General features: G+C 37.1%; 3 protein-coding genes across 3 annotated transcripts; 1 reads left to right on the top strand and 2 right to left on the bottom strand.

Annotated features, from left to right (window-relative positions):
* Window positions 1-795: 795 nt before the first annotated feature.
* LOC309511298 (putative inhibitor of apoptosis) lies at window positions 796-3,982 on the bottom strand (the record flags this gene model as incomplete). Its single annotated transcript, XM_082186392.1, has 2 exons — window positions 796-1,831; window positions 1,913-3,982. The coding sequence occupies one exon, from the start codon at window positions 3,980-3,982 to the stop codon at window positions 2,417-2,419; it is 1,566 nt and encodes a 521-aa protein (XP_082042518.1). The 3' UTR covers window positions 796-1,831; window positions 1,913-2,416.
* A 4,465-nt stretch (window positions 3,983-8,447) lies between these two features.
* On the top strand, window positions 8,448-10,532 carry LOC309511299 (putative inhibitor of apoptosis). The gene has a single exon (XM_082186393.1). It carries the CDS (start codon window positions 8,452-8,454, stop codon window positions 10,015-10,017), a length of 1,566 nt encoding a protein of 521 aa, XP_082042519.1. The 5' UTR covers window positions 8,448-8,451; the 3' UTR covers window positions 10,018-10,532.
* A 3,735-nt stretch (window positions 10,533-14,267) lies between these two features.
* On the bottom strand, window positions 14,268-16,760 carry clec3bb (C-type lectin domain family 3, member Bb). The gene is made up of 3 exons (XM_082186988.1): window positions 16,541-16,760; window positions 15,818-15,922; window positions 14,268-15,089 (listed from the first exon to the last, which is right to left on the bottom strand). The coding sequence occupies exons 1-3, from the start codon at window positions 16,629-16,631 to the stop codon at window positions 14,707-14,709; spliced, it is 579 nt and encodes a 192-aa protein (XP_082043114.1). The 5' UTR covers window positions 16,632-16,760; the 3' UTR covers window positions 14,268-14,706.
* Window positions 16,761-18,427: the final 1,667 nt, after the last annotated feature.

The following is an 18,427-nucleotide window of genomic DNA, read 5'->3' as shown; positions in this document are numbered from 1 at the left end:
ATCTTTAAAGTTTGAATACATACACATCTTCTATTTATCTTTTAGAAGATTACTGTGACCTAAAGTATTATTGTTACTAAACAATGCCTGTTGAAAAACCGTACTTAGTCGTCTTAAATCTCATTTCAATTCAATCATTCAATGAATCATTTCAAGATTCAATCAGCATTTTTTGTCCAAGCGGAGTCTCAATTTTTGTGGCTTTCCACAGCCATAATGATTTTTGTACCTTAACTGCATATTCTATCATCTCTTACACCTAAACACGCTGATCTTTCTGAATTTATTTCAAAGCATAATCGTAAAAGTTTAAATATGATATTTTAAAAATGAAAGATTGTTTTAGTTTGAAGTTTAAAGTTCTTAACTTTCTTGCTTGAAAAAATCTTTAAAGTTTGAATACATTCATATCTTCTATTTATCTTTTAGAAGATTACTGTAATGATTTTGTTTAAATTGAACCTAAGGTATAATTGTTATTAAACAATGTCTGTTCAAAAACTTTAGATGGTTGAAAAACTGTACTTAGTCGTCTTAAATCTCATTTATATGTAAAGATTCAATCATAATTTTTGTCCATGCGGGGTTTCAATTTTAATGGCTTTCCATAGCCATAATGATTTTTGTACCGTAACTGCAAATTCAGCAATCAGGATATCAGGTGCTTAATTTATTTCAAAGTATAATCTTACAAGTTTAAATGATATCTTTTAAAGATTGTTTAAATAAAATCTTTAAAGTTTGAATACATACACATCTTCTATTTATCTTTTAGAAGATTACTGTGAACTAAAGTATTATTGTTATTAATTAAACAATGTCTGTTCAAAAACTTTAGATGGTTGAAAAACTGTACTTAGTCGTCTTAAATCTCATTTATATGAAAAGATTCAATCATAATTTTTGTCCATGCGGGGTTTCAATTTTTATGGCTTTCCATAGCCATTATGATTTTTGTACCGTAACTGCAAATTCAGCAATCAGGATATCAGGTGCTTAATTTATTTCAAAGTATAATCTTACAAGTTTAAAATGATATCTTTTAAAAATGAAAGATTGTTTAAATAAAATCTTTAAAGTTTGAATACATACACATCTTCTATTTATCTTTTAGAAGATTACTGTGACCTAAAGTATTATTGTTATTAATTAAACAATGTCTGTTCAAAAACTTTAGATGGTTGAAAAACTGTACTTAGTCGTCTTAAATCTCATTTCAATTCAATCATTCAATGAATCATTTCAAGATTCAATCAGCATTTTTTGTCCATGCGGAGTTTCAATTTTTGTGGCTTTCCACAGCCATAATTGATTTGTGTACCTTAACTGCATATTCTATCATCTCTTACACCTAAACACGCTGATCTTTCTGAATTTATTTCTAAGCATAATCGTAAAAGTTTAAATATGATCTTTTAAAAATGAAAGATTGTTTTAGTTTGAAGTTTAAATTTCTTAACTTTCTTGCTTGAAAAAATCTTTAAAGTTTGAATACATTCATATCTTCTATTTATATTTTAGAAGATTACTGTAATGATTTTGTTTAAATTGAACCTAAGGTATAATTGTTATTAAACAATGTCTGTTCAAAAACTTTAGATGGTTGAAAAACTGTACTTAGTCGTCTTAAATCTCATTTATATGTAAAGATTCAATCATAATTTTTTGTCCATGCGGGGTTTCAATTTTTATGGCTTTCCATAGCCATAATGATTTTTGTACCGTAACTGCATATTCTATCCCTTACACCTAAACACGACCATCACAGAAAACTACATTTTCAAAAATGTAAAAAAAAGTTTTAGCTAAATAAATATATAAATAAAAACACCTTACATTTCCAGAGAGGTGAAGTAGTTCTTTATGCAACGATAAAAACAATCCAAAAAGCAAATAGTTTAAGTTGTCAAACAAAACACCCCCAGATCCTTCAGAGATAAACTACAGTGTGAACTGAAGCTTCAGGATATAGGGTAACAGACCAGATGAGTCTCGGGGGACAATGTCACAGTAAATCTAGTCCGCGTTCCAGAGTACATCCAGAGTTTTATACTAAATTCATTTAAAAGCATAACCTTAAAAGTTTAAATTAGATATTTATATATGTCAATAAAAGTTTTATTAAAATCATATCTTCTATTTATCTTCTTAGAAGACTTATGTATTATTTTTACTAAACAGCGTCTGTTCAAAAACTTTAGATGGTTGAAAAACTGTACTTAGGCGTCTTAGATCTTATTTATACAAAAATATTTCAAACAGTATTTTGTCCATACAACATGTTGTCAAAGTTTGTCACAATGTTTTGTTGTTGCGTTATTTTTAAGAAATCCGAGGACTCTACGTTGCTCTTATTTAGACTAAGTTGTATCATCAAGTTAAATGTAAATTTGCAAATCCAAATGATAGGAAAACTTTATGATAGGAAAGTACGGACAGCGCCTTTGACCAAGCCTCTACATATGGGGCACTTGCGTAGAGAAGGCGCACATTCTTTGCACACAACTAGGTGACCACAGGGGATGAAGACAATGTTCACTTCCTTATCCATGCAAACTTTGCATGTGCGCTCCTCTTGAAGTCTTCTTAACTGTTCCTCCATAGGCAAGTCTGAAAGATCTTGACTCGGTGATGCAGCTTCATTTGTCTGGGCCATCAGTTCTCTCAGCAGGCAGACATCATTCTTCTTGATCCAGTTGCGGAAGACCTCTGCTGCTGCATTTCCTTTCGACAGGACTAACTCAATGAGCTGCCCTGTCTGCTGCTTGATTGTAGTGTAGTTACGAATAATGTCATACTCTTTCTGTGAGATGACGTTCTCCTCTAGAAGATGGTCCATTAAGCACTGCACACTTTTTAGCCGCTGTGACACGGCAAGATGATGTTTCTTAAGAAAAGTAAGAAACTTACTTTCTCGCTCCTCCTCTCTCTTCTCATCTTCCGCACGTAGTAAATCAGACACCAATTCTTGAACGGTTTTGTAATTTTCTCCACTTGCGAGAATTTTGCTTTGAACGGTTTGCTTCACCACAGGATTGTTCATCATCACTGCATCTTCTCCAGGACCCAGGTGTACAACAGCTGGATCAACAAATTCTCTTGAGTCGCTGTCTCCATTAGTCAATAGCTGTTCAAATAGTCTTGGAAATCTTGCTTGAATCTGATGAACAAACTCTTGGCCCTTTTCTTGCAACAGGTATTCACATCTTGGAAACCACTTAGCATGTTCTCTCCATGGATCATCACCAGACTCCCAACATCTGAGTCCACCATCACAACAAAAGCACTTCACGTCATCATTACGACCAACATAGTAAAAACCAGCCTTAGCCAATTGGTCTGGTCGAACAGTTATTCTTGAGGGCCAGTTGACAAATGTGAGCAACCTTTCTTCACACTGTTGCATTGCCGATCCATTGGAAAGGCCGCCACCAGATAAAGGTACATTATCCGCACGGTCACCTTGAACAAAGCGGCAGTTGGGGTAATGCCTCTGGTGCTCTGATGCTGCCCGATCTCCCGGTTCCCAGTTGCTAAGCTGGCCTCCACAACTGAAGCAAGCCACTCTGTCGCCCTGGCCAACGTAGTAGAAACCACTTTTGGCAAGCTCAGCTGGAGCTAATGTAGCAAGAGTCCAATTCTGAAAGGTGTCAAGGCGTTCCAGTTCCCGACGCATGCCAGGATTGTGACAAGTCGGAGGTCGCTGGTGAGACATATCCTCAACTCCACGGGAGGAAATGGGGCTGGAGAGGGCCAGGTTGCTGAATGCCGTGTTTAAGTAACCCACCTGCTCCTCCATTTGGCTTGAAAAAGATGCCGTGGCGGTTGATGTTACGGCTGTCGCAGGGTTGGAAAGCTGTAAGATGGCTACGTTGCGAAGCGGGGGAAAAGGCAGAGTGAGAGGACGACAGGAGGTTTGCGGTGGCGGGTAAAAATGTGACCACAGGGTGTGTCCACTCAAGCCCTTCTCTCTGCTGGACATCCCATGACTAGTGTCTAGTCGTCCATGACAGAACACATAATCTTATTAAACTTATTAAATACCCTCTATGATGCAGGAACCGATGCTAAAAACAAAATCAAACACCACAATTTCAAAAATTGAAAAATCACCACACAATTTCAGGTATTCACATCTTGGAAATGGTTGCCACCTCGGGAATACAGTCATTTAAATGCAGAAATCAAATATTTAAATATTTAATCTTTTAAATCATGTAGTATTTTTAATTATTCTAAATATTATTATTCTAAATATTATCATGTATACTATTATAATACTATTATTATGAGCTCAGACATTTTTTAACCAGATTTTTTTTTTATTTCAACATTATACTTTCGAGTATACATTGAAGTAGTGAAGAAAATGATAGATCGGCAGTACATAAAGTAAAACGACGTTTACAGATGGTCTAGCCAGAATAGAAAATCTCTGCAGGCTATCATGTTTTGCTCTAGGGTATAGTTGACCAGACTTTCAACTATTTCACCAACGTCAGTTTTTGCATTTTTTGACACCAGTGACATGCAGAGATCTGTTACAAAAGTCCATATAGCGAGTATCTCTGTGATTTCGAATTCGTCACAACATTCACGCAGCACATCCAGAACTTGTTTGAGGATTACGCCGTTCGGCTCTTTGCCGTTAAAAAACATGGGTGTTACATCAGGCCATGGCTTTGTCAAGCCTCTTACGACATCCATTTCATTTTTGAGATGTGTCACACGTTTGGTATCCTGCGCACAATCGTTTTTCATACCACACGCAGCATCGATGATCCTGTGCATCAAGCCAACCATCTGACCTCTAAAATGATCTTTAAACATAGAGTCTAGCGTAGCTCTTAAAGGACACTCTTTGCCCATGGCGCACTCACACGCCGGATGATACTTGTTCTCCATCCGTTTTTGCGTCGCCATTTTTTCAACTTTTCGAATAGTCCACTATTCGATGATGAAAGATGCTTTTCGTTCCTGGAATGTTCCTGAAATCTCCTGAGCGAGTCCTTGCGGCACAGTCGTCCAGGGTTTGTGCGTTAATGCTCGGAAGTTTGTGTTTTGGGGTCAGAAGCGTAGTTTACGTCAGGTTCAGGCAAACAGGACTTTCAACTTTTTCCTTCAACCTTTGATCAATGAGATGATGTAGTAGCACAGCAGTCCGAGGCTAGTAGAGCTAGAAGTAGAGCTAGAGTGTGCAATGTCCTGAAATATTTATCAGGACAACGATTGGGGTCCGCCCCCTCGCCCCACTGGAGGGGTTGAATAGGGTGTCGTCATCAGGAAAGCCATAAATAACTATGTAAATTATAGTCACGATGCAACAGAAGTAGCGTCATGGAGAAGTTATGCATATGCCACCAGAGAGAAGTTTATTATCTTCACTCATTCCAGTTACAAAATCTGATTAAACACTGTATTCAGTTGGCTTTAAGTTAATTTTACAGACTATGAAGATATTAAAGTTCATAGACCTTTAGCGCATTCAAATGTATTGAGTTAAAATCAATATCGCATTAAACACATCATTACTGTGTTTAATAACTTCAATAGTTATCAAGCACCAGCTGATTTAAGTTTTTCTTCAAACAAAAGTAATTTTCTGATAAATCATCGTACACCTACATGTGTGTTTTGTTGTATGCACAGATTTTGAGGGTCGCTTATAGAAAGATGCGTCCTTGTCTTTGTTTCGCGGTATTTTTAAAAACATAGAACCAGAGAACAGAGAACCTTGTGCGGAATTCTATATCCGCATAAAGGGTTAAAATATAAAATATACATTTTAGCGCTATTTAAAAACTAGGACGGTATAATAATAATATAATGTAAATGTCTCACGTGAAGATGATGGTTTAAACCATCATTTTATCAAATCAAGCCAATTCATGTGAATACTGTCGTATATGAACAAAGAGAAGACCTAGAGTTCACTAACACTACAGCTACAGTAACAGTAGGAAACCGATATCCGGGGGAAGGTGTAAAGAAAACGCCATACAAAACATTACAATCACACCCGGCAATACGATAAGTGTTACGCTAGTGATGTTAAAAATTGTTAAACAATTTCAAAACAGGGTGTTTCAGAAGAAATGCAAATAAATGTTACGCGTTAATATTTTGTCTTGTTTCAGAGTCGGTATGGTCCGGTGAAACTTTGATGAGGCCAAGAATAATAACTAGCGACAGTTAAGCTAATGAATCACTGTTGATACATGGTATTTTTATGTGAAAGGAGGGTTGATTCATTTTTTTATTCTGTACCCACCAATACTTTGAGTTTTAGGCATCTGTCTTTTAGGCCCGATCCAGAAAACAGCCGTTGTGTTTTATGTCTTAATAATTGTTCTGTTTTTTATGATCTTCTTTTTATTCGGCATAATTCCGAATGTTTTAATATATCGTAAATTTCAATGGTTAGATAAATCATCTAACTATTATTATATTTATATAATGCGCTGTGCAGTTTCCTACTGTTACTGTAGCTGTAGTGTTAGTGAACTCTAGGTCTTCTCTTTGTTCATATACGACAGTATTCACATGAATTGGCTTGATTTGATAAAATGATGGTTTAAACCATCATCTTCACGTGAGACATTTACATTATATTATTATTATACCGTCCTAGTTTTTAAATAGCGCTAAAATGTATATTTTATATTTTAACCCTTTATGCGGATATAGAATTCCGCACAAGGTTCTCTGTTCTCTGGTTCTATGTTTTTAAAAATACCGCGAAACAAAGACAAGGACGCATCTTTCTATAAGCGACCCTCAAAATCTGTGCATACAACAAAACACACATGTAGGTGTACGATGATTTATCAGAAAATTACTTTTGTTTGAAGAAAAACTTAAATCAGCTGGTGCTTGATAACTATTGAAGTTATTAAACACAGTAATGATGTGTTTAATGCGATATTGATTTTAACTCAATACATTTGAATGCGCTAAAGGTCTATGAACTTTAATATCTTCATAGTCTGTAAAATTAACTTAAAGCCAACTGAATACAGTGTTTAATCAGATTTTGTAACTGGAATGAGTGAAGATAATAAACTTCTCTCTGGTGGCATATGCATAACTTCTCCATGACGCTACTTCTGTTGCATCGTGACTATAATTTACATAGTTATTTATGGCTTTCCTGATGACGACACCCTATTCAACCCCTCCAGTGGGGCGAGGGGGCGGACCCCAATCGTTGTCCTGATAAATATTTCAGGACATTGCACACTCTAGCTCTACTTCTAGCTCTACTAGCCTCGGACTGCTGTGCTACTACATCATCTCATTGATCAAAGGTTGAAGGAAAAAGTTGAAAGTCCTGTTTGCCTGAACCTGACGTAAACTACGCTTCTGACCCCAAAACACAAACTTCCGAGCATTAACGCACAAACCCTGGACGACTGTGCCGCAAGGACTCGCTCAGGAGATTCCAGGAACATTCCAGGAACGAAAAGCATCTTTCATCATCGAATAGTGGACTATTCGAAAAGTTGAAAAAATGGCGACGCAAAAACGGATGGAGAACAAGTATCATCCGGCGTGTGAGTGCGCCATGGGCAAAGAGTGTCCTTTAAGAGCTACGCTAGACTCTATGTTTAAAGATCATTTTAGAGGTCAGATGGTTGGCTTGATGCACAGGATCATCGATGCTGCGTGTGGTATGAAAAACGATTGTGCGCAGGATACCAAACGTGTGACACATCTCAAAAATGAAATGGATGTCGTAAGAGGCTTGACAAAGCCATGGCCTGATGTAACACCCATGTTTTTTAACGGCAAAGAGCCGAACGGCGTAATCCTCAAACAAGTTCTGGATGTGCTGCGTGAATGTTGTGACGAATTCGAAATCACAGAGATACTCGCTATATGGACTTTTGTAACAGATCTCTGCATGTCACTGGTGTCAAAAAATGCAAAAACTGACGTTGGTGAAATAGTTGAAAGTCTGGTCAACTATACCCTAGAGCAAAACATGATAGCCTGCAGAGATTTTCTATTCTGGCTAGACCATCTGTAAACGTCGTTTTACTTTATGTACTGCCGATCTATCATTTTCTTCACTACTTCAATGTATACTCGAAAGTATAATGTTGAAATAAAAAAAAAATCTGGTTAAAAAATGTCTGAGCTCATAATAATAGTATTATAATAGTATACATGATAATATTTAGAATAATAATATTTAGAATAATTAAAAATACTACATGATTTAAAAGATTAAATATTTAAATATTTGATTTCTGCATTTAAATGACTGTATTCCCGAGGTGGCAACCATTTCCAAGATGTGAATACCTGAAATTGTGTGGTGATTTTTCAATTTTTGAAATTGTGGTGTTTGATTTTGTTTTTAGCATCGGTTCCTGCATCATAGAGGGTATTTAATAAGTTTAATAAGATTATGTGTTCTGTCATGGACGACTAGACACTAGTCATGGGATGTCCAGCAGAGAGAAGGGCTTGAGTGGACACACCCTGTGGTCACATTTTTACCCGCCACCGCAAACCTCCTGTCGTCCTCTCACTCTGCCTTTTCCCCCGCTTCGCAACGTAGCCATCTTACAGCTTTCCAACCCTGCGACAGCTGTAACATCAACCGCCACGGCATCTTTTTCAAGCCAAATGGAGGAGCAGGTGGGTTACTTAAACACGGCATTCAGCAACCTGGCCCTCTCCAGCCCCATTTCCTCCCGTGGAGTTGAGGATATGTCTCACCAGCGACCTCCGACTTGTCACAATCCTGGCATGCGTCGGGAACTGGAACGCCTTGACACCTTTCAGAATTGGACTCTTGCTACATTAGCTCCAGCTGAGCTTGCCAAAAGTGGTTTCTACTACGTTGGCCAGGGCGACAGAGTGGCTTGCTTCAGTTGTGGAGGCCAGCTTAGCAACTGGGAACCGGGAGATCGGGCAGCATCAGAGCACCAGAGGCATTACCCCAACTGCCGCTTTGTTCAAGGTGACCGTGCGGATAATGTACCTTTATCTGGTGGCGGCCTTTCCAATGGATCGGCAATGCAACAGTGTGAAGAAAGGTTGCTCACATTTGTCAACTGGCCCTCAAGAATAACTGTTCGACCAGACCAATTGGCTAAGGCTGGTTTTTACTATGTTGGTCGTAATGATGACGTGAAGTGCTTTTGTTGTGATGGTGGACTCAGATGTTGGGAGTCTGGTGATGATCCATGGAGAGAACATGCTAAGTGGTTTCCAAGATGTGAATACCTGTTGCAAGAAAAGGGCCAAGAGTTTGTTCATCAGATTCAAGCAAGATTTCCAAGACTATTTGAACAGCTATTGACTAATGGAGACAGCGACTCAAGAGAATTTGTTGATCCAGCTGTTGTACACCTGGGTCCTGGAGAAGATGCAGTGATGATGAACAATCCTGTGGTGAAGCAAACCGTTCAAAGCAAAATTCTCGCAAGTGGAGAAAATTACAAAACCGTTCAAGAATTGGTGTCTGATTTACTACGTGCGGAAGATGAGAAGAGAGAGGAGGAGCGAGAAAGTAAGTTTCTTACTTTTCTTAAGAAACATCATCTTGCCGTGTCACAGCGGCTAAAAAGTGTGCAGTGCTTAATGGACCATCTTCTAGAGGAGAACGTCATCTCACAGAAAGAGTATGACATTATTCGTAACTACACTACAATCAAGCAGCAGACAGGGCAGCTCATTGAGTTAGTCCTGTCGAAAGGAAATGCAGCAGCAGAGGTCTTCCGCAACTGGATCAAGAAGAATGATGTCTGCCTGCTGAGAGAACTGATGGCCCAGACAAATGAAGCTGCATCACCGAGTCAAGATCTTTCAGACTTGCCTATGGAGGAACAGTTAAGAAGACTTCAAGAGGAGCGCACATGCAAAGTTTGCATGGATAAGGAAGTGAACATTGTCTTCATCCCCTGTGGTCACCTAGTTGTGTGCAAAGAATGTGCGCCTTCTCTACGCAAGTGCCCCATATGTAGAGGCTTGGTCAAAGGCGCTGTCCGTACTTTCCTATCATAAAGTTTTCCTATCATTTGGATTTGCAAATTTACATTTAACTTGATGATACAACTTAGTCTAAATAAGAGCAACGTAGAGTCCTCGGATTTCTTAAAAATAACGCAACAACAAAACATTGTGACAAACTTTGACAACATGTTGTATGGACAAAATACTGTTTGAAATATTTTTGTATAAATAAGATCTAAGACGCCTAAGTACAGTTTTTCAACCATCTAAAGTTTTTGAACAGACGCTGTTTAGTAAAAATAATACATAAGTCTTCTAAGAAGATAAATAGAAGATATGATTTTAATAAAACTTTTATTGACATATATAAATATCTAATTTAAACTTTTAAGGTTATGCTTTTAAATGAATTTAGTATAAAACTCTGGATGTACTCTGGAACGCGGACTAGATTTACTGTGACATTGTCCCCCGAGACTCATCTGGTCTGTTACCCTATATCCTGAAGCTTCAGTTCACACTGTAGTTTATCTCTGAAGGATCTGGGGGTGTTTTGTTTGACAACTTAAACTATTTGCTTTTTGGATTGTTTTTATCGTTGCATAAAGAACTACTTCACCTCTCTGGAAATGTAAGGTGTTTTTATTTATATATTTATTTAGCTAAAACTTTTTTTTACATTTTTGAAAATGTAGTTTTCTGTGATGGTCGTGTTTAGGTGTAAGGGATAGAATATGCAGTTACGGTACAAAAATCATTATGGCTATGGAAAGCCATAAAAATTGAAACCCCGCATGGACAAAAAATTATGATTGAATCTTTACATATAAATGAGATTTAAGACGACTAAGTACAGTTTTTCAACCATCTAAAGTTTTTGAACAGACATTGTTTAATAACAATTATACCTTAGGTTCAATTTAAACAAAATCATTACAGTAATCTTCTAAAATATAAATAGAAGATATGAATGTATTCAAACTTTAAAGATTTTTTCAAGCAAGAAAGTTAAGAAATTTAAACTTCAAACTAAAACAATCTTTCATTTTTAAAAGATCATATTTAAACTTTTACGATTATGCTTAGAAATAAATTCAGAAAGATCAGCGTGTTTAGGTGTAAGAGATGATAGAATATGCAGTTAAGGTACACAAATCAATTATGGCTGTGGAAAGCCACAAAAATTGAAACTCCGCATGGACAAAAAATGCTGATTGAATCTTGAAATGATTCATTGAATGATTGAATTGAAATGAGATTTAAGACGACTAAGTACAGTTTTTCAACCATCTAAAGTTTTTGAACAGACATTGTTTAATTAATAACAATAATACTTTAGGTCACAGTAATCTTCTAAAAGATAAATAGAAGATGTGTATGTATTCAAACTTTAAAGATTTTATTTAAACAATCTTTCATTTTTAAAAGATATCATTTTAAACTTGTAAGATTATACTTTGAAATAAATTAAGCACCTGATATCCTGATTGCTGAATTTGCAGTTACGGTACAAAAATCATAATGGCTATGGAAAGCCATAAAAATTGAAACCCCGCATGGACAAAAATTATGATTGAATCTTTTCATATAAATGAGATTTAAGACGACTAAGTACAGTTTTTCAACCATCTAAAGTTTTTGAACAGACATTGTTTAATTAATAACAATAATACTTTAGTTCACAGTAATCTTCTAAAAGATAAATAGAAGATGTGTATGTATTCAAACTTTAAAGATTTTATTTAAACAATCTTTAAAAGATATCATTTAAACTTGTAAGATTATACTTTGAAATAAATTAAGCACCTGATATCCTGATTGCTGAATTTGCAGTTACGGTACAAAAATCATTATGGCTATGGAAAGCCATTAAAATTGAAACCCCGCATGGACAAAAATTATGATTGAATCTTTACATATAAATGAGATTTAAGACGACTAAGTACAGTTTTTCAACCATCTAAAGTTTTTGAACAGACATTGTTTAATAACAATTATACCTTAGGTTCAATTTAAACAAAATCATTACAGTAATCTTCTAAAAGATAAATAGAAGATATGAATGTATTCAAACTTTAAAGATTTTTTCAAGCAAGAAAGTTAAGAACTTTAAACTTCAAACTAAAACAATCTTTCATTTTTAAAATATCATATTTAAACTTTTACGATTATGCTTTGAAATAAATTCAGAAAGATCAGCGTGTTTAGGTGTAAGAGATGATAGAATATGCAGTTAAGGTACAAAAATCATTATGGCTGTGGAAAGCCACAAAAATTGAGACTCCGCTTGGACAAAAAATGCTGATTGAATCTTGAAATGATTCATTGAATGATTGAATTGAAATGAGATTTAAGACGACTAAGTACAGTTTTTCAACAGGCATTGTTTAGTAACAATAATACTTTAGGTCACAGTAATCTTCTAAAAGATAAATAGAAGATGTGTATGTATTCAAACTTTAAAGATTTTATTTAAACAGTCTTTTGTTTTTAAAATATATCATTTAAACTTTATTATACTTCTTATAAATAAACTCAGCACCTGATATCCTGATCACTGAATTTGTGTGACTCTCTGACACACACACACACACACACACACACACACACACACACACACACACACACACACACACACACACACACACACACACACACACACAGAGAGAGAGAGAGAGAGAGAGAGAGAGAGAGAAACATGCTATGACTCCCTATGTTTTGAGACAGTGTGAGGTCATTCAGGAATGACTATATGAATTCAGTAAACAAGTTGTGTAAAACAATTTTGAACCCATTCATATACTTGTTTAACTATATAAACATTTAACTGATTGCAATTTTTGTGACTCTCATTTTATTCAAACTTTTGGTGTGAGGTTTTAGTAAGATATATTTTATAAGCATTTCATTTATATTCTTTTAAAAGAACCGAATGGTTTTTCAACGTTTGTGTGAGATAAACTTCCACAGTTTTTCAACCTTAGTTGAATTAGCATGAGAACAGTATGTTTTTTTCAACTTTAGTTAAATGAGCAAGATCATTATTTTAAAGGATAGAATGTTTTTGTACGACATTGTTTAATCACAGTGTCTGAACAGCACGTTTCAGATGTCAGAGCTCAAAAGGGTGGCAGGGGGAATCCCGTGACACACACACACACACACACACACACACACACACAGACAGAGAGAGAGAGAGAGAGAGAGAGACACGCGCGCGCGGCCCACACAGACGGTGCTTTGAGAGACTTATTGCAATTTTTTATGACTCCATTTTATTTAAACTTTTTGAGTGAGATTTTAGTAAGATCTTTATAAACATTTCATTTATATTCTTTTAAAAGAACTGAATGGTTTTTCAACATTTGTGTGTGAGATAAACTTCCAGTTTTCCCCTTATCAGTTTCACAGTACAGCCCGGATACGCTCAGGAATATGTAGGGAGGATCGTGTGTGTGATACCAACTTCAAAAACACACACACACACAGACACTAACTGTCATGTTCAAAAGGCTTCAATAGGCTTCAAACAATTAAAACTAGCTGTCATATAGCCATGACGTATTATTTAATCACAGTGTCTTCAAACGATCAAAAGGCTTCAAAAACACTAACTGTCATGTTCAAAAGGCATCAAACTAGCTGTCAGATACCATGACATATTGTTATAACACTTTCTGTCAATATCAAAAGACTTCAAAAGCCTTCAAAAGACTTCAAAAGACATCAAAAGTCAAAACTAGCTGTCAAAACATGATCAAAAGCTGTCAAACTGTCAATCAAAAGTCAAAACTAGCTGTCAAAACATGATCAAAAGTCATACTAACTGTCAACCTGTCAATCAAAAGTCAAAACTAGCTGTCAACCTGTCAATCAAAAGTCAAAAGGGGCGGGGCACCTGTCACCGGAAGGGGCGGGACACCGGAAGGGGCGGGACCTGTCACCGGAAGGGGCGGGGCACCTGTCAATCAATCATTTTTTGACAGGAGGTGTCTGGTACTTACTACTAGTGTTAGATGATGCAAGGCAATCTAAATGTAAAAAATTGGCAGAAATGAGCATGCAAAATACATTTTTTAATATTGACTGATAACAAAATAAATCTGTAATATCGGTCAGTAAGCAATATTGTGCATCCCAAGGTAAAATGTGATACATGGATCTGACAATTCAACACTCAATTGTAGGTGAATGCATAAAAGAATCAGCCAAAATATTTAATAAATTATGGGCATACATATTCTGCAGAACTTTACATGGGCCTGTTTTACACCAAATGTGTGAAATATTATACACACACATATTGGATAAACATTTTATTGAGATGCAAGGATATGTTCAGGTTATATCAGGCTAGACATTAGTTTGTTAGACAATAAACAAGTAACAAAGCTAGCTATCTGAAATAATCATCGTTCTGCTGGATTTTATCGGGTGGCTGGACTTCTTCCTAAAAGACCATCTGATTTTGGATTCAATAATGTTTGTTTAGTTAGTGTGTGTTTTTGGCTGGATCTTAACGGAGACTGTCCAAAAATGTGCTTTATTACAGTGTTGTGTTCTTGATCTTTGATTATAGTTCAGCTTTTGCATCTGAACATTTTTATGGAGTAGCTAAAATGACAATCTTTGGTCTCCTCAAGATAAAAAAATATACAATTACGGAGCAAACACAATGCAAGCAGGATTGTGCAATGGGAAGGACAGCTAAGGTCAAGGGGATCGCCACGCTGGATGATCTCAGACGATGTTGAACTCGCAGACGGAGGCCCGCTCCTCACGACACCGCTCGTCCAGCCACTTCTCGCCGGAGAGAACGGCGCAGTTCTCTGCGATGCCGCCGTCAGGCTCCGGGAGCTTCCAGTTCTGGTAGCGGATGTTTGAGCCGGTCTGGTCCATCCACACTCCCTCGATTTGCATGTCGTTTACGCCCAGCCAGATTTCAGCGTCTGGTCCGAGGCTCTGGCGCACATAATCACGGAGAAGCGTGTTTTCGTCGGAGGAGAGCGGAGTGCTGAGGATTCCTCCCTTGGCGATGCAGTCTTCGTTGGCCGTGTGGTAGCGCTTCTTCACGGTGTCTACCAGAAAACACTTGCCGGGGATCTTTATGCCTCTCAGGCAGACTAGCGGAGAATAAATAAACAGTGTTTGTAATCTTTAAATGGCTCATAATGTAAAAAAAAGTGTGTGTTGTTCTTTTTTTAATAAAAAAGTGTAAGTTAAAACCAAGGACATTTTGAGCTCATTAATTACATACATAACTGGCCATATTTAAATATTAACACCTGCAACTTGCCCCTCCCTTCCTGATACACGGATGTGTGAGACACGCCCACACGCACAGGTCAGCCAATCACAACAGAGGTCATTTACATATAAGTTCAGGTGAGTGGGAAACGATCCTCAAAGATTAAATTATGACTGACTTTGGTGCTGGAAACCTTTATTTACATAAAATGATACAAAAGTGCCGAATATGGCTTTAAACAAACTTGTTGCTTTGGCTTGGAATGGCAACTAATAAGAGTGATTTTTGGCTTTTGTTTTTAAATTATTAGCCACATAATCTAATAAAATATGACATATTTGTCTGAACATTTCCTCGTAGATCAAAGACTGAATTACATCTGTCTTTATGTTCTCCATGGAAAGCACAAGCTGTAAGAATCATCAAAAGCCACATGTGGATCTGGAGGCCATGTGTCTTATGCAAGTGGACAAACTAATCCAAACAATATGCCAGTCTTTGGTACAATGTGTTCATTTTTAGTTTTGTACAGTTAAACCGACGAGTCAGGCTGTCTGGATGCTTCAGTAAGGCAGATAGAGTCGAGGTGTGTGTAGCTCTCACCCGTCTGCAGAGCCTGCTGCTCCTTCACCAGATTCAGTTCCTCCACGATGTCTTTGATCTGCTGCTGAAGGTCCTCCAGAGCAACACTGGCTCGAGCATCTGAGTCTGACAGAGACAATCAACAACCACCCAAAATCACATCAAAGAAATAATAAATGATATTCAGTTATATTGAAAATCAAGCCTTGTTTAGTGTTACAGTTAGGAGAATCATTGAGGATAGTGGGAATTACAAATTTTTTTAAGAAATGTAAATAAAAAACAGCAAAATGCATGGATAAATTACAACAATTAATTTGTTTTCTTAATACAATGTTTATCCTTATTGATTATTATATTTTATTTTATGTAATAAATTAATTTTACAGAGAGCACATGCATGGGAATTACAAAAATAAAAATTGTATTTTTAATTTATTCATATTTTTATATATTTAATACTTTTTTATTACATTCGTTTAATAACATAAAATTTATTGTTTGTTTGTAACTGATTTTTAAAACTTTACAAGTGTATTCGACTTAATTCAAATAAGAAAAATAGTTAATTTAAAGATCAGTAACATCCAAATGTATTAAACATGTCAATGCTTATTTTCTTCATACAGCAACTTGCTTTTCAAGTGATGCTCTCTGAACCTTCTCAAGATCTTTCAGCTTGAATAACCAAAGAATAAATGATCTAACTGAAGACAAGAATGAGCAGAAATCCTCGTGTCTTACCTTTCTTAGCGCTGGGTTTCTTTCTGGGAGTGTTCTGCTGCTGTGAGGTGTGTGTGAGGAGCAGCAGGACTGCGAACAGAAGAAGTCTCATGGTGAAGTCTGGAGAGCGAGGACAGATCTCTGCTTCTCAGTCCAGCTCACGCAGGAAAACTGCTGTAATGGAAGCAGCAGTCGCTCTTCATCCTGAGAGGAGTGGAGGAGTGACGTCCTCACACACCCACCTCACCACACACACACACACCCACCTCACCACACACACACACACCCACCTCACCACACACACACACACACACCTCACCACACACACACACACACACACACACACACACACACACACACACACACACACACACACACACACACACACACATTCTTGTACATCTATCTTTATGAGGACATTCATTGACACAATGCAATCTCTAGCCGCTTACCCTAACCTTACCCATCACAACCAAGTGCCTAAACCGACCCTTAACCTCATTATAACCTTATCCCTAAAAACTCAAACAGGCCTTTAAAGGGGTCTCAGAAAGTGAGGACCGGCCAAAATGTCCTTACTCACTCCAATGGTCGAAAACTCAAACTGGTCCTCACAAAGATAGTTGTACAAGTACACACAAACACACACACTCACCTCACAGCACACAGATAAATTCACATACACTCACACACACCTCCTGACAAACACACACACACACACACGCACACACACCTCACAGCACACACCCACCTCACTGCACACACACCTCACAGCATAATTATTTTTATACTCTACAAAACTGTATATTCTCTCTCCCTACACCTAAACACATCCATCACAGAAAACTTTCAAAAAAACATCACCTAGTGATTTATGAGCTGTTTTCCTCATGCGGACCAAAAAATGTCCCCACAAGAATTAGGATTTCGGGTAATGCCATCTTTGTGAGGACATAATGGTGTGTGCTTATATATGTGTTTTAAATATATATTTTAAATTAATTAACAATAATAAATAATAGAAACTGGTTCCTCTCCCCAATATGTTTTCCTCTCATTTACAAACCCCTGATTTATATAGCAGATTATAAAACTGGATCCCTATTGTAACTTGCACAGAAGAGCCGGTTCTCAGAGCAGAGTCCAGGAGCATTCAAGGTCTCATCAGGACACATTTCCCATCATGCATACTTCTGGTGTATGAGGTTGTTATCTGTGCAGTGATTCCCGCTGTTTGTTTTGCATTCAGGCCAGAGGAAGAAGCAAAGTGATTATGGGATGGAATAGATCCAGGCTCACAGCAGCTGTGCTCAGATCTTCCTCAGACGACACGTGGCAGAAGAGACACCAGCTCCAGCTCCACACAAGTCTGTGAAGTCACCATGAAATCAAAATGGACACTTCTTATTTTTCATGGAATATTGCAGTATTTACTATGATTTATCAGTGCACATCATTATTTTCTAAATTAATGTGCCTCTTGATCTTGAATCACTTCCCCTCCCTCTCGCATCTCTTCTCTTCTCTGATGACGTGGGCGGGGCAACCTGTCACTCACATGAGATCAGCCAATAGCAAACCACAACCATCTAATCAATTCCCTACGGACAAAATGAAGCCCCGCCCTACATTTGTTCTTGCTCGAGAATCACATACATCACAATAGGGAAGAAAAGACTATTTCAACTTCCGTTCAAATTTCATGCAAACACATTATTTTTTCCTAACATCTGCAATTAAAACAAAAATATCCTTCCGCTCTGGGACATAAAAATCACCAACTCACAAAAACTTCAAGGACTCTTTTCTACTCATCTACTAAATTCAGGTATTAAAAAGCCTCAAATGCTTCAATTGCACTCAAACCACTCAGATTTATAAGGGAAACGAAGAAACATTTAGTCATCT

The sequence above is a fragment of the Leuciscus leuciscus genome (assembly GCF_965113295.1).
Source record: "Leuciscus leuciscus genome assembly, chromosome: 12".
Classification (NCBI taxonomy): domain Eukaryota; kingdom Metazoa; phylum Chordata; class Actinopteri; order Cypriniformes; family Leuciscidae; genus Leuciscus; species Leuciscus leuciscus.
The sequence above is the reverse complement of the archived record's forward strand: the minus strand, read 5'-3'. Positions and strand labels throughout refer to the sequence as shown.

What these genes read in the sequence shown, in the direction of transcription:
- clec3bb (XM_082186988.1), bottom strand. Translation starts at nt 16,631, where the DNA reads ATGAGACTTCTTCTGTTCGCAGTCCTGCTGCTCCTCACACACACCTCA. An exon ending in GAAACCCAGCGCTAAGAAAG is followed by an intron (nt 15,923 to 16,540) that starts GTAAGACACGAG and finishes TGTCTCTGTCAG; the next exon opens with ACTCAGATGCTCGAGCCAGT. An exon ending in GCAGCAGGCTCTGCAGACGG is followed by an intron (nt 15,090 to 15,817) that starts GTGAGAGCTACA and finishes ATTCTCCGCTAG; the next exon opens with TCTGCCTGAGAGGCATAAAG.
- LOC309511299 (XM_082186393.1), top strand. Translation starts at nt 8,452, where the DNA reads ATGTCCAGCAGAGAGAAGGGCTTGAGTGGACACACCCTGTGGTCACAT.